Consider the following 13111-nt stretch of genomic DNA (forward strand, 5'->3'; position numbering starts at 1 on the left):
GTCCTACATTTAAAACAAGAGGTGGGAGATCCCTGGGTGGCTCCGCAGTTTGGTGCCAGCCTTCCGCGCAGGGCGTGATCCTGGAGTCTGGGGATCGAGTCCCACATCCGGCTCCTTGCAGGGAGCCTGCTTCTCCCTCTGCCTGTGTCCCTGCCTCTCTCTCTCTCTCTCTCTCTCTCTCGTGAATAAATGAATAAAATATTTAAAAAATAAATAAAAATAATCTTTAAAAAATAAATTAAAAAATAAAACAAGGTGTTTTCAGAAATGATGAAAAATGTATTTTGAGTCCTACCTTACCCCACACACAAAAATAAATTCTATATATTTTAGACCTAAATGTGAATAATAAAACAATAAATCATTTTAGTAAAATGCATAGGAGAATATTCTCATGATTTGAGAGTAGGCAAAGATTTCTTAAGCAGAACACAAGGAATGTTGTACATAAAAGAAAAACTTGGGAAATAGACATTAAAATTAAGAACTTCTGTTCATGGGTGTCTGGATGGCTCAGTTGGCTAAGCCTCTGATTCTTTTTTTTTTTTTTTTTTTTTTTTGATTCTTGTTTTCAGCTCAAGTCGTGACCTCGTAGATTGTGGGCTGAAGCCCCATGTTTGGCCCTGTCCTCTCCAGGAAGTCTGCTTGAAAGATTGTTTCCCCCTTGCCCCGCTTGCTTGCTCTCTCTCAAAATAAGTAAATATATCTTTTTTTTAAAAAAAAGAACTTCTGTTCATCAGAAATCACCATTAAGAGAATGAAAAGGCAAGCAGGATCTGAGAGAAGATATTTACTGTACCTTTGTTCATCAAAGGTTTTTAACTGACTATATAGAAAACTCCTACAAATCAATAAGACAAGACAGCCCAACAGAAAAATAGACAGTAGATTTGAACAGAAACGTCATCAAAGAGAACATTCAAATAGCCTATAAATAGAGGAAAATGTGTTCCAGTTCATGAGTCACCAGAGAAATGCAAATTTAAATCACGAGATAAAATTATGTGTTCAACAGAATAACAAAAAGCAGACAGTGCCAAATGTTGGCAAAGTTATGGAATACAGGGATTTTCATACAGTGCTGGTGGGAATCTAAATTGATATAACTTCAGAAAACTGTTTGGCACTATTTATAAACCTGAACATACCTCATTTTCAGCATTTATACTCCTGGAAAAATGAATCTATACATCTACCAAAGGACATGTGGAGAATGATTATGGCAGCTTCTTTTTTGTTCTAGCCAAATTTGGAAACTATTCCAATGTCTATGACCAGTGGACTGAATTTTAAGAGTATAGTATATTCATACAATAGAATACTATGCATCAGTGAATAACAACTACTGCCATGCAATGTAGATAAAAGTTAATTTAGTTAAATTATTGGGCAAAACCAGATACAACAGAGCACATGCTGAATGATTCCATTAATATGAAGTTCAAAAACAGGTAAAATTAATCTATAGTGCCGGAAGTCTAGGAAGTTTTACCAAAGAAGGAAAGAAGGTAGAAAAGAAGATAGGGGGAGAGGGAAAGGGAGAGGAAGAAAGGAAGGGAAGAAGGAAGGAATGTTAGTGTTAACTTTGGAGGGAAGCTGTGACTGGAGAGGTAGCATGAGAGTGATTCTGGAATCATGGTGATGCTCTTTTTTTTTAATGTGGTAAAATATATATAATATTTTTCATTTTAACTGTTTATGAGTGTACAATTCAGTGACATTAAATATATTGCCAATATTGTATAATCATTATCACTGTTTATAGCCAAGGCATTTCCATTATCCCCAACAAAAACCCTCTACCCAAAACAATACATTCCCTTTTGTTACTTTCCCCAATTCATAGTGATATCTATATCACTTTCTATCTCTATGAATTTGCCTACTCTAGCTACAGTATTTTTCCTTAGGTATCCAGGTCCATCCATGTTGTAGCATATATCAAATTTTATTCCTTTTTAATGGCTGAATGATATTCCACTGCGTGTATATACATTTTATTTATTCATTTATCTGTTGATGTATGTTTGTTTGGGTTTTCACTTTTTGCCTATTGTGAATAATACTGTTATGAACATTGTGTACAAATATCTGTTCAAATCTCTGCTTTCAATTTTTGTAGATATATACCTGAGAGTGGAATTATTTAGTTATATGTTATTCTATGTTTAAATCCTTTGAGAAACTACCAAACTCTTTCACAGTGGCTACATCATTTTACATTCTTACCAGCAATGCACCAGAGTTCCAATTTCTCCACATTCCCACCCATACTTATTTTGTTTTTATCTTAATTTTTTATAACCATCCTAGTAAGAGTGAAGTGCTATCTCATTGTGTTTTTTTTTTAAGATTTTATTTATTTATTCATGAGAGACACACAGAGAGAGGCAGAGACATAAATAGAGGGAAAAGCAGGCTCCCCACAGGGAACCCAATGCAGGACTCTATCCCCGGACTGGGATCATGCCCTGAGCCCAATGCAGACACTCAACCACTCAACTGCTCAACCAATGAGCCACCCAGGCATCCTCTCATTGTGGTTTTGATTTGTGTTTCTTTAATGACAAATGGTGTTGAGCACTGTTTATATGTTTATTGGCTACTTGTATATCTTCTTTGAAGAAATGTCTCTTAAAGTTCTTTGGGCACCTGGGTGGCTCAGTTGGTTAAGTGTCTGCCTTCAGCTCAGGTCATGATACCAGGATCCTGGGATTGAGTCTGTATCAGGCTCCCTACTCAGGAAGTCTGCTTCTCCCTCTACCCCTCCCCCTTGCTTGGATCTCTCACTCTTTCTCTCAAATAAATAAATAAAATATTTTTTAAAAAGTCCTTTGTCTATTTTTTAATTGGGTTGTTTGTTGTTATATTTTAGAAGTACTTTATATTCTTTATGTTAAGGAACATTAATTTCTTATCAGATATATGATAGGCAAATATTTTCCCTCATTCAGTATTTTGTCTTTTCACTTTCTCGTTCTATCCTTTGATGCACAAAACTTCCTAATTTTGATGAAGTTGTTTATCTATTTTTCCTTTTGTTTCCTGTGCTTTTGATGTCATATCCATGAAGTCATTGCTGAATCCAATGTCATAAAGATTTTCCCCAAGTTTTCAGCCGAGAGTTTTATAGCTTTAGCTCTTAAGTTTAAATCTTTCATTAAATTTTTGTTCATTTTTGCATATGGTGTAAAAGTCCCAACTTTCCAAATCCTTTGCATGGGATATCCAGTTGTCCTAGCACCATTTGTTGAAAATACTGTTCTTCCTCCATTGAGTAGACTTGAAAAAAATACATAAAAAAATTAAAAAATTAAATAAAAGAAAAGAAAAAAAAATACATATATATATATACACACAAATTAACATGTATACTTACATACATATATAAATATGTGTATATATATATATATGTAGATTTATTTATGGGCTGTCCTATTTGTTGGTCTGTGTCTGTCCTTATGCCTCTAATACTGTTTTTAATTACTTTAGCTTTAGCTTTGTAGTAAGTTTCAAAATTGGGTAATGTGAATCTTCCAAGTTTATCCTTCTTAAAAAATATATTTTATTTATTTATTTGAGAGAGAGAGAGGAAGAGAGAGAGAAAGGTAGCAAGAGAAAGCACAAGCAGTGGTGAGATGGAGAAACAAGCTTCCTGCTGAGCAGGGAGCCTGACTCAGGGCTCCATCCCAGGACGTGGGATCATGACCTGAGCCAAAGGCAGTTGTTTAACTGACTGAACCATGCAGGCACCCCTTCCAAGTTTATCCTTTTTCAAGATTGTTTTAGCCATTCAGGGCCCTTTACAATTCTATATGAAAGCAAGGATCAGCTCATCCATTTCTGTGAAAGAGACTTGAATTTTGATAAAATTGCATTGAATCTATAGATCCCTTTGGGTAGTATTTACCTCTTTACAAATTAAGTCTTCCTATCCATGAACACAGGATTTTTTTCATTTGTCTTCTTTAATTTTTTTCATCAATAGTTTGTGGTTTTCAGTATTTATATCTTTATTCTTCTTGGTTAGATTTATTCCTAAGTAATTCTTTTAGGTGCTTTTGAAAATGGAATTGCTTTCCAAATTTCCTTCTTGGGTTGTTCATTGCTATTGTAAAGAAACACAACTAACTTTGTGTGTTGGTGTTGTATCTTGCAACCTTGCTGAATTCATTATTAGCTCTAGTGGCTTTCTTGTGAATTTTTCCAAGATATTCTATATATAGGATCATGTCATCTGTAAATATAGGGCTTTTTTTTTTCCTAAAATGGATGACTTTTAATTTCTTTTTCTTCTCTAATATCTCTGGCTAGAACTTCCAGTACAATGTTGAATAGCGGCTGTGAAAGTGTGTATCCTTGTCTTTTTCCTGATCTTAGGGGAAAGTTTTCAGTCTTTCACCATTGAGTATGATGTTAATTGTGGGTTTTTAAATAAATATCATTTATCATTCTGAGGAATTTCCCCTCCGTTTCTAGTTTTCTGAGAGGGTTTTTTTTTTTTAATCATGAAATGATGTTGGATTTTGTCAAATACCTTTTCTATGTCAATTGAGATGATTACGTGGGGTTTTTTTCCCTTCATTCTATTAATGTGATGAATGACCCCAATTGTCTTATGTTGGATCACAATTGCATATCTGGGATAAATTTCTCTTGATTGTGGTGAATATCCCTCTTACTATGCTCTTGGATTTGATTTGCTAATATCTTGTTGAGGATTTTTGCATCTATATTCAAAAGGAATATTGGTCTGCAGTTTTCTTTTCTTGTGTTGTCTTTATCTGCTTTTGGTATTAGATTAATGCTGGCCTCATAGAATGAGTTAGAAACCATCCTGTCCCCTTCAATTCTTTGGGAAGAGCTTGGTAAGGATTGATTTTATTTTACTTTATGTTTATTCTTTTTTAAGATTTTATTTTTTTAAAGTAATCTCTACACCCAACATGGGGCTTAAGAATCACACACTTCGGGGATCCCTGGGTGGCGCAGCGGTTTGGCGCCTGCCTTCGGCCCAGGGCGCGATCCTCGAGACCCGGGATCGAGTCCCACATCTGGCTCCCGGTGCATGGAGCCTGCTTCTCCCTCTGCCTCTCTCTCTCTCTCTGTGGCTATCATAAATAAATAAATAAAAATTAAAAAAAAAAAAAAAGAATCACACACTTCACTGACTGAGCCACCGGGGCCCCCGATTTTAATTCTTTAAATGTTTGATTACACTGTTGGAGCCATCCAGTCCATGGCTTCTCTTTGCTGGGAGAGCACTGATTACTGATTCAGTCTCTACCTGCTATAGGTATGTTGAGATTTTCTATTTCTTTTTGAGTCAGTTTAGATAATTTTTTTGTTTCAAGGAATTTGTCCACTTATTCTAGGTTATTATTCCTACCTCTTTGAGACTGGTGGTAATGTTCCCACCTTCATTTCTTATTTTGCTTATTTGTGTCTTTTCTATTTCCTTGCCAGTCTAACTAGATGTTTATCAATTATTGGCCTTTTCAAAGAACTAACTTGGCTTTATTGATTTCCTCTACTATTTTTCTATTCTCTATTTTGTTTATCTCCACTCTAATCTTTATTATTTCCATCCTTCTGTTTCAGTTCTGAGTTTATCTTGCTCTCCTTTTTTTAGTCCCTTGAGATGTAAAGTTAGGTTTGTGGTGGTGCCTGGGTGGCTCAGTTGGTTGAGTGTCTGACTCTAGGGTTCAGCTTAGGTCCTGATCTTATGGGTTGTGAGATCAAGCCCAGAGCTGGGCTCCATGTTCATCAGGGAATCGGTCTGGGGATTCTTTCCCTTTGCCCCTTCCCTTATGTGCATGCATGTGCGTGCACACATTCTCTCTCTCTCTCTTAAATCAGTCAATCAATCTTAAAAAAGATGTAAAGTTAGGTTATTGATTTGAGGTCTTCTTTTAATGTAGTCACTTATGGCTATAAATTTCCCTCTGAGCACTGCTTTCACTGTATCCCATAAGTTTTGTATGTTATATTTTCATTTTCATTCATCTCTAAGAATTTTCTATTTCCCTTGTAATTTCTTCTTTGGTTCGTTGGTGTTTAAGAATGTGTGTTTAAAGTGCCACAGATTTGTGAATTTTCCAGTTTTTCTTTTGTTATTGATTTCTAACTTCATCCTGTTTTAGTCAGAGAGGATGCTTTATGTGATATCTATGTTTTTAAGTTTGTTGAGATTTGTTTTGTGGCCTAACATATGATTTATCTGAAGGATATCCCATGTGCGTTTGAAAAGAATGTGTATTGTGTTGTTGTTGGGCAGAATGTTCTATGTCTATTAGGGATAGTTTTTGTATATGATAGGAGCTAGAGGTCCAACTTCATTTTTTTCCCATGTGGATATCCAGTTTTTATAGCACCATTTGCTGAAGAAACAGTTTTTCCCCCGTTGAATGACCTTGGAACCTCTGTCAAAAATTAGTTGGTCGTGGGATCCCTGGGTGGCGCAGTGTTTTAGCGCCTGCCTTTGGCCCAGGGAGCGATCGTGGAGACCCGGGATTGAATCCCGTGTCGGGCTCCCGGTGCATGGAGCCTGCTTCTCCCTCTGCCTATGTCTCTGCCTCTCTCTCTCTCTGTGTGTGACTATCATAAATAAATAAAAATTAAAAAAAGTTAGTTGGCCGTGGACATATGGGTTTAGTTCTAGACTTTCAATTCTATTATATTCACATATGTCTATCCTTATGCCAGTACCAAAAGTTTTATAGTTTTTTTTTTCATATTGGTCTTGACACATTTTTGTTTGGTTTATCTCTAGGTATTCTCCAGTTTTGTCACTATTGTAGAAAGAATCTTCAAAAAATTATATACTTAAACAGTTATTGCTAATACCTAGGAGATTATATATATATATATATATATCTCATATATATATCATATATATGTATAAATCTATCATTGGTTTTTTAACAACTAATCAATTTTAACAACTAACAATCAATTTATTTAAAAGGTTAATTTAAGCATCTGTAATGGTGACTTCAACCTCAACTTTTGGTTCAGTATTGATGGAAGTAATCTGCCTAACAATCTCAGAAGGGCTGTACAAATCAGTGAGTTGTTTGTGGATCCTTATCTGAAAATGATCTTCAAGTCTTAGAACTTTCACCACAAGGAATTTTTCTTATAGTGATTCTCAAGGCATCCAAACTGGTCCTTTCATTTTGAGATTCTTTACATTTTTGCCTCTGATCAAGTAAGGCAGCATAGACTTTCTCCAAAGATTTTATGTTGTGGTTGGCTAGAGTAATTCTATTTTGGTGAATTGCCACCTCTGGTTCCATAGGTGTCTTCCCAGGTCCTTAAAAGCCATTGCTTTGGTGGACCTTCTGACAGACTTGTTTCTCCAAGTGAGTGAACTGAGGTGAGTCAGGAGCTGAGCCAGGTGTCCAGAGCTCTGCTGTAGGTCTGGCTTCATTGTTCTCAAAGACTACTTTTGTATTTTAATCATGTATCTTGCATTTGTTATTTGGTGCTTTTAAAAAAATAATGGTAAAAGGCACATAATGTACAATTTACCATTTAAACTATGTTGAAGTGTACAATTCACTGTCATTAAGTAAATACACAATGTTGTCCAACCATCACCATTGTCTAGTTCCAGAGGTTTTTCATCATCCCAAACAGAAACTCCATTTGGTAAGATTTGTATCTTTCTTCAGTAGTAAAATATCTTCTTGCATTATCACTTTAAATATTTCCTTATCTCTCTAGTCTTGATTCACTCCATTAAATACTTTTATAAGATGAATATTAAAAGTTCTGGATCTATCCTCCATTCTCTTATTTCCCTTGACCTTTTTATCTCCTTTGGCCTGGTCTTCCAGCTTGCTGATCTTCAAGGCAGTGTGTTTATGGTTTTGTTGATAGCAATGATTCTTTTTAATTTCCAAGTGATTTCCTTTTCTTTTTTGGTTTGTTTAGTTTCTTTTTTCTTTTTTAAAAAGATTTTTATTTATTCATTTATAGAGAGAGGAGAGCACAAGCAGGGGGAGCAGCAGGGAGAGGGAGAGGAAGAAGCAGGCTCCCCGCTGAGCAGGGAGCCCAATGTGGGGCTCAATCCCCTAACGCTGGGATCATGACCTGAGCTGCTTAACCAACTGAGCCACCAAGGCACCCCTAGTTTCTTTTTTAAAATAAACTTTTATTTTTTGAATACTTTTAGATTTATAAAAACATTTTGAAAATAATACAGAGAGTTCCTGTTTATCCCACATCCAGTTATACCTATTATTAATACCTTGTATTAAAGTGGCACATTTGTCACAATTAGTAAGCATATTTTATCCAGATTTCCTTTGTTTTTTTTTTTTTTAGATTCTCTCTCTCTCTCTCTCTCTCTCTCTCTCTCTCTATCTGAGAGAGAGAGTGAACAAGAGAGTTCATGAGTGGGGAGAGGGGTCAATTTCCCTGACCTAGGGAGAGGGAAAGAGAATCTGAAGCATACTCTACACTGAGAGTGGAGCCCAACATGGGGCTTGATCTCATGAACCTGAGATCATGACTCCAGCTGTAACCAAGGGTTAGTTGTTTAACCAACTAAGCCACCCAGGCAACCTAGATTTCCTTAGTTTTTATCTAGTGTCCTCTTACTATTCCAGGATACCATATTATTCTTAATTGCCATGTCTGTTTAGAGTTTTCTTTGCTCTAACAGTTTCTAATATTTCCTTGTTTTTGATGACCTTGACTATGTCAAGAAGTGCTATCAGATATTTTTCTTTTTAAAGACTTTATTTATTTACTTGAGAGAGTGCACAAATGAACATGAGGAGGGAGGAGGGGAAGAAACAGAGGGAGAAGCTCCCCCTCCAGTAGGGACATCAGTATGCAGGGCTCTATCCCAGGACCCTGAGATCACAACCTGAGCTGAAGGCAGACGCTTAACCCACTAAGCCACCCAGGTGCCCCACTATCAGATATTTTTGTAGAATGTCCCTAATTAGGATTTGTCTGATTTTTAAATTATGATTAGACGGGGTTATGGATTTTGGGGAGGAAGACTACAGAGGATAACTGCTGTTCTTCTCATATTCTATTTAGCATATTATATATGCTATCAACATGACTTTCCATTGTTGATGTTAGTCTTGATCATTTGGCTGAGATAGATTTTGTCTGGTTTGTCCACTGAAAAGTTATTATTTTCCCCCTTTTCCATACTGTACTTTTTGGAAGAAGTCACTATGCACAGCCTATACTTAAGAGGAAGATAATTGAGGCACCTGGGTGACTCAGTTGGTTAAGTGTCTGACTCTTGGTTTTGGCTCAAGTCATGATCTTGGAATTGTGCGATCAAGCCCTGTGTTGAGCTCTGTGCTTAGCCAGGAGTCTGCTCCAGATTTTCTCTCCCTTTCCCTCCTCTTTTCCCCCACTTATGCTTTCTCTCTCTCTCAAATAAATAAATAATTTTTAAAGGAAGAGAGTTATGCTCTACCTCCTAGAGTACCTACCTAAATTATTTGAAATACTTCTGCATAGGAGATTTGTCTGTTTTCCCCCATTTGTTTACTTAATGCTGATTTATGGATATTTATACTTGGTTTAGAATCCAATGCTATTTTATTACATTGCTCAAATCATTCCATCTTTGGCTGTTAGGAGCTCTTTCAGTTGGCTGCTGTGTGCCTTTGCTGTACCGTAATCATTGTAGTGTTTGTCTGTCGGTCTGTCTGTTTGTTTGGAGAATGATACTAGAAATCAAGATCTGAGCATGAGATGCCCAAGCTCTCTTAATTGTATTTTTTAATAACATTCTTTTTATTCCTTCTGATTTCTCTGCTCTGAGGATATTAATTACAATTCTTTTAGAGACTCCTTACATTTATTAATGGTATTTCCTTGGGTAGTATCAATTATTGTATTTGTTGGATTTAGTCATGGAGGTAGTTTAAATATTTAGTGATTCTTCTATGTGTACTTATATTTGCATTTGGGAATCCATGTTTGCTTTTCTGTGGATGGAGTTTCTGTTATCTGCACACTGCTGCCAGTGATTATGGAGGAGGCATAAAGCATACAGACAGTGAAGCCTGTCAACAATTCATTTTCTTTCTGTGTAGAGACATTGCCCTGCCTCTCTAGCCCAAACCCCCTTGTCCCAGTGCAGGGGTGAATACCTCTGATGCCTAATGATTAGCTCAAATAGGGATGAAGGTATACACATGGTCAGTCATTCTCCTGCTACCCACATCTACATTCTTTAAACCTGGGGTACCTTGGGACACCTGGGTAGCTCAGCGGTTGAGCATCTGCCTTCAGCTCAGGGCGTGATCCCAGGTCTGGGGATCTAGTCCCACATCGGGCTCCCTGCATGGAGCCTGCTTTTCCCTCTGCCTATGTCTTTGCCTCTCTCTGTGTGTCTCTCATGAATAAATAAATAAAATCTTAAAAAAAAAAAAACAAACTTTGGAGTACCTCAAAGCTGGTCCCAAATTTCACAGTGATATTCACCTGTATTTTTTTTTTTAGTCCTATAGTTTCTTCAATCTACTTCTACCTTCCTTACATTTTTTCAGAGACCTTCAAAATTTCTGACTACTGAAGACCACTTTCATGATTGCCAGTTTTCTTATTTTTATATTAACACACACTCTCTCTCTCTCTCTCTTTCTTTTGTAATTTCTATAGATTTTGGTGTGTAAGGGATGTAAGTACTTGTTCTCACTCCACTATCTTGGTCGAATATCTCAATACTGCATTTTTATTTTTTGTAAGATTTTATTTATTTATTTGAGACAGAGAGAGTGCACAAGCAGGGGGGCTGCAGGCCTCAACATGGGACTCGATCCCAGGTCCCTAGGATCATGACCTGAGCTTAAGGCAGACACTTAACTGACTGAGCCACCCTCAATACTGCATTTTTAGGTTTATTTTTTTATTTTTTTTTATTTATGATAGTCACACAGAGAGAGAGAGAGAGAGAGGCAGAGACACAGGCAGAGGGAGAAGCAGGCTCCATGCACCAGGAGCCTGACGTGGGATTCGATCCTGGGTCTCCAGGATCGCGCCCTGGGCCAAAGGCAGGCGCCAAACTGGTGCGCCACCCAGGGATCCCCAGTACTGCATTTTTAAAATGAAAACCCTGAAAGAGGCTGGATATATGAGAGTGGGAAGAAATATATTTAAATATATATATATATATGGTAGACTCTTCACTGCCTACTTAGCAGACATTTCCTCACCTTTTTGCCTGCTAACTGAGCCTCAATTTTGTAGCATATGGAAATCACTTGCTATCCGGAACTTGCTCTAAATCCTGGCATGAAGGAATAAATTATGATTAGTTAAAACTATTCATAATCCCTTTTTCCTTTACCAGTTATTAATCTAGGGGTAGATATGCAACTTAATAAGGCCAAGGAAACATAAAGGAAAATCTTGGAGCAGAAAGTCAGGGATATTCTCTTCTTATATAATAAAACAGAACCACAAAAGGAGAAAACCCTTTTGTTCTCAATTCTCTTTTCCCATAAAGAAGTGATTCTGGGAGCTGCAAGAGCTACCTTGTAATCCTCAGGTGCAAGCACAAAAAACGAAAAAGAATAGAAACAGGCTAGGTACTTAATGAAAAGCAGTGAGCTATTGAATGACTTCTGATTAAGTCAACAATTAATGTTCTTATGGTGAAAGTCACTGTTACCTGATTTTGTGTTACTTTCAGCTATGTTTGGATATACCATGTAAATGAATGTAAAAAATATTTTTCTTTTTTTTTTAATAAATTAATTTTTATTGGTGTTCAATTTACCAACATACAGAATAACACCCAGTGCTCATCCCGTCAAGTGTCCCCCTCTGTGCCCGTCACCCATTCACCCCCACCCCCCGCCCTCCTCCCCTTCCACCACCCCTAGTTCATTTCCCAGAGTTAGAAGTCTTTATGTTCTGTCTCCCTTTCTGATATTTCCCACACATTTTTTTTCTTCCTTCCCTTATAAAAAATATTTTCTAATAATATTCTAAAGTAACATAGATTAAAATCTACTTCTCATGTTTCTTATGTTTCACTTTTCTTCCTCCTCAGAAATACACCTGGAAGGGCAGTCAGAAACTTCAGTTTGTTCAATAAAGGACTCTAGCACTAGAGTCTCAAAGAATTTTGTGGTTAGAAAACCTGCAAAAGTGATCTTCAATTTAGATCCAACTGCGCTGAATTCAAAGCTAGAACAGCCATGGAAGAAAAATTTTTTTGAAAGATTGGAGGCAAGAGCCCAGAAAATGCAGCAGAAAATAATAGATAAGGATAACCTGAATAAAGAACTAGAAAAAAAGGCTGAAAAAAACCTCCCAAGGGATAATTTGGCCAAAGAGTGGTTTAATGCTGAAAGCATGACATTGGACAGTCGTGCATATTTGCTGGACAAACTTCTACCTACCTTAGTTCCTGGAGTGGAAAAAATGTTAATGCAAGTGGAAAAGAAGAAGCTTTGGGTAGAAGGTGATATTACAACCAAGTTTAATCCAAATAATCATTTGGGGGAATACTTAATGAGAAACAATCCTTATTATATAAAAGATTCAGGAATGTCTGGTTATCAAAGAGTGATGAGGGATGTCACAGAAGACCTGAAGATACATGTTCCCAACACTGTCCCCAACAGGTACAATTTGTTGTATTTTCAGTTGATGATCTAAATTCTTACATTGAAAGCAAGTAAAACAGTAACATAATCATACAAATAGGACATACATAATTTTGTAGTTATTCAAGAAGTATGTATTGAGCTACTAGTATGTGCTTCACTATTTACGAGGTGCTATGAAGATTAATGAAGCATATTAAACAATTTTCTTGAATTCATGGATTTAGTTATCTCAATGATTCAAAGTATACATTTATTTAGTTATCTGTCTCCTTGCACTACAAAGTAAGCTATATGAGAATAGGGACGTTTAAAAAATTTAACTTTTGAAAAAAAAATAATAAAAAAAAATAAAAAATTTAACTTTTGGGTTAGGCAATATATTCACTTGGTTCAAAAGTCCAAATGTATAGAGTTATACAATGAAAAGTTTCTATCTTCCATCTACCCAGTACTCCACCTCTGACATAAATAATGACTGTTCTTCATTTTCAGTGGATTTTTCCAGTTTA

The 13111-nt window shown here is 36.4% G+C and overlaps 1 protein-coding gene across 1 annotated transcript in view; it reads left to right on the forward strand.

Annotated features, from left to right (window-relative positions):
* EFCAB5 (EF-hand calcium binding domain 5) overlaps positions 1-13111 on the forward strand; it is a 178257-nt gene that overhangs the window by 33755 nt on the left and 131391 nt on the right. The window contains exon 6 of the mRNA XM_055317835.1: positions 12041-12617. Coding sequence (XP_055173810.1) covers positions 12041-12617 — 577 coding nt within the window. The remainder of the gene's footprint in view (positions 1-12040; positions 12618-13111) is intronic.

The sequence above is a fragment of the Nyctereutes procyonoides genome, unplaced genomic scaffold, assembly GCF_905146905.1.
Source record: "Nyctereutes procyonoides isolate TBG_1078 unplaced genomic scaffold, NYPRO_anot_genome, whole genome shotgun sequence".
NCBI lineage: Eukaryota > Metazoa > Chordata > Mammalia > Carnivora > Canidae > Nyctereutes > Nyctereutes procyonoides.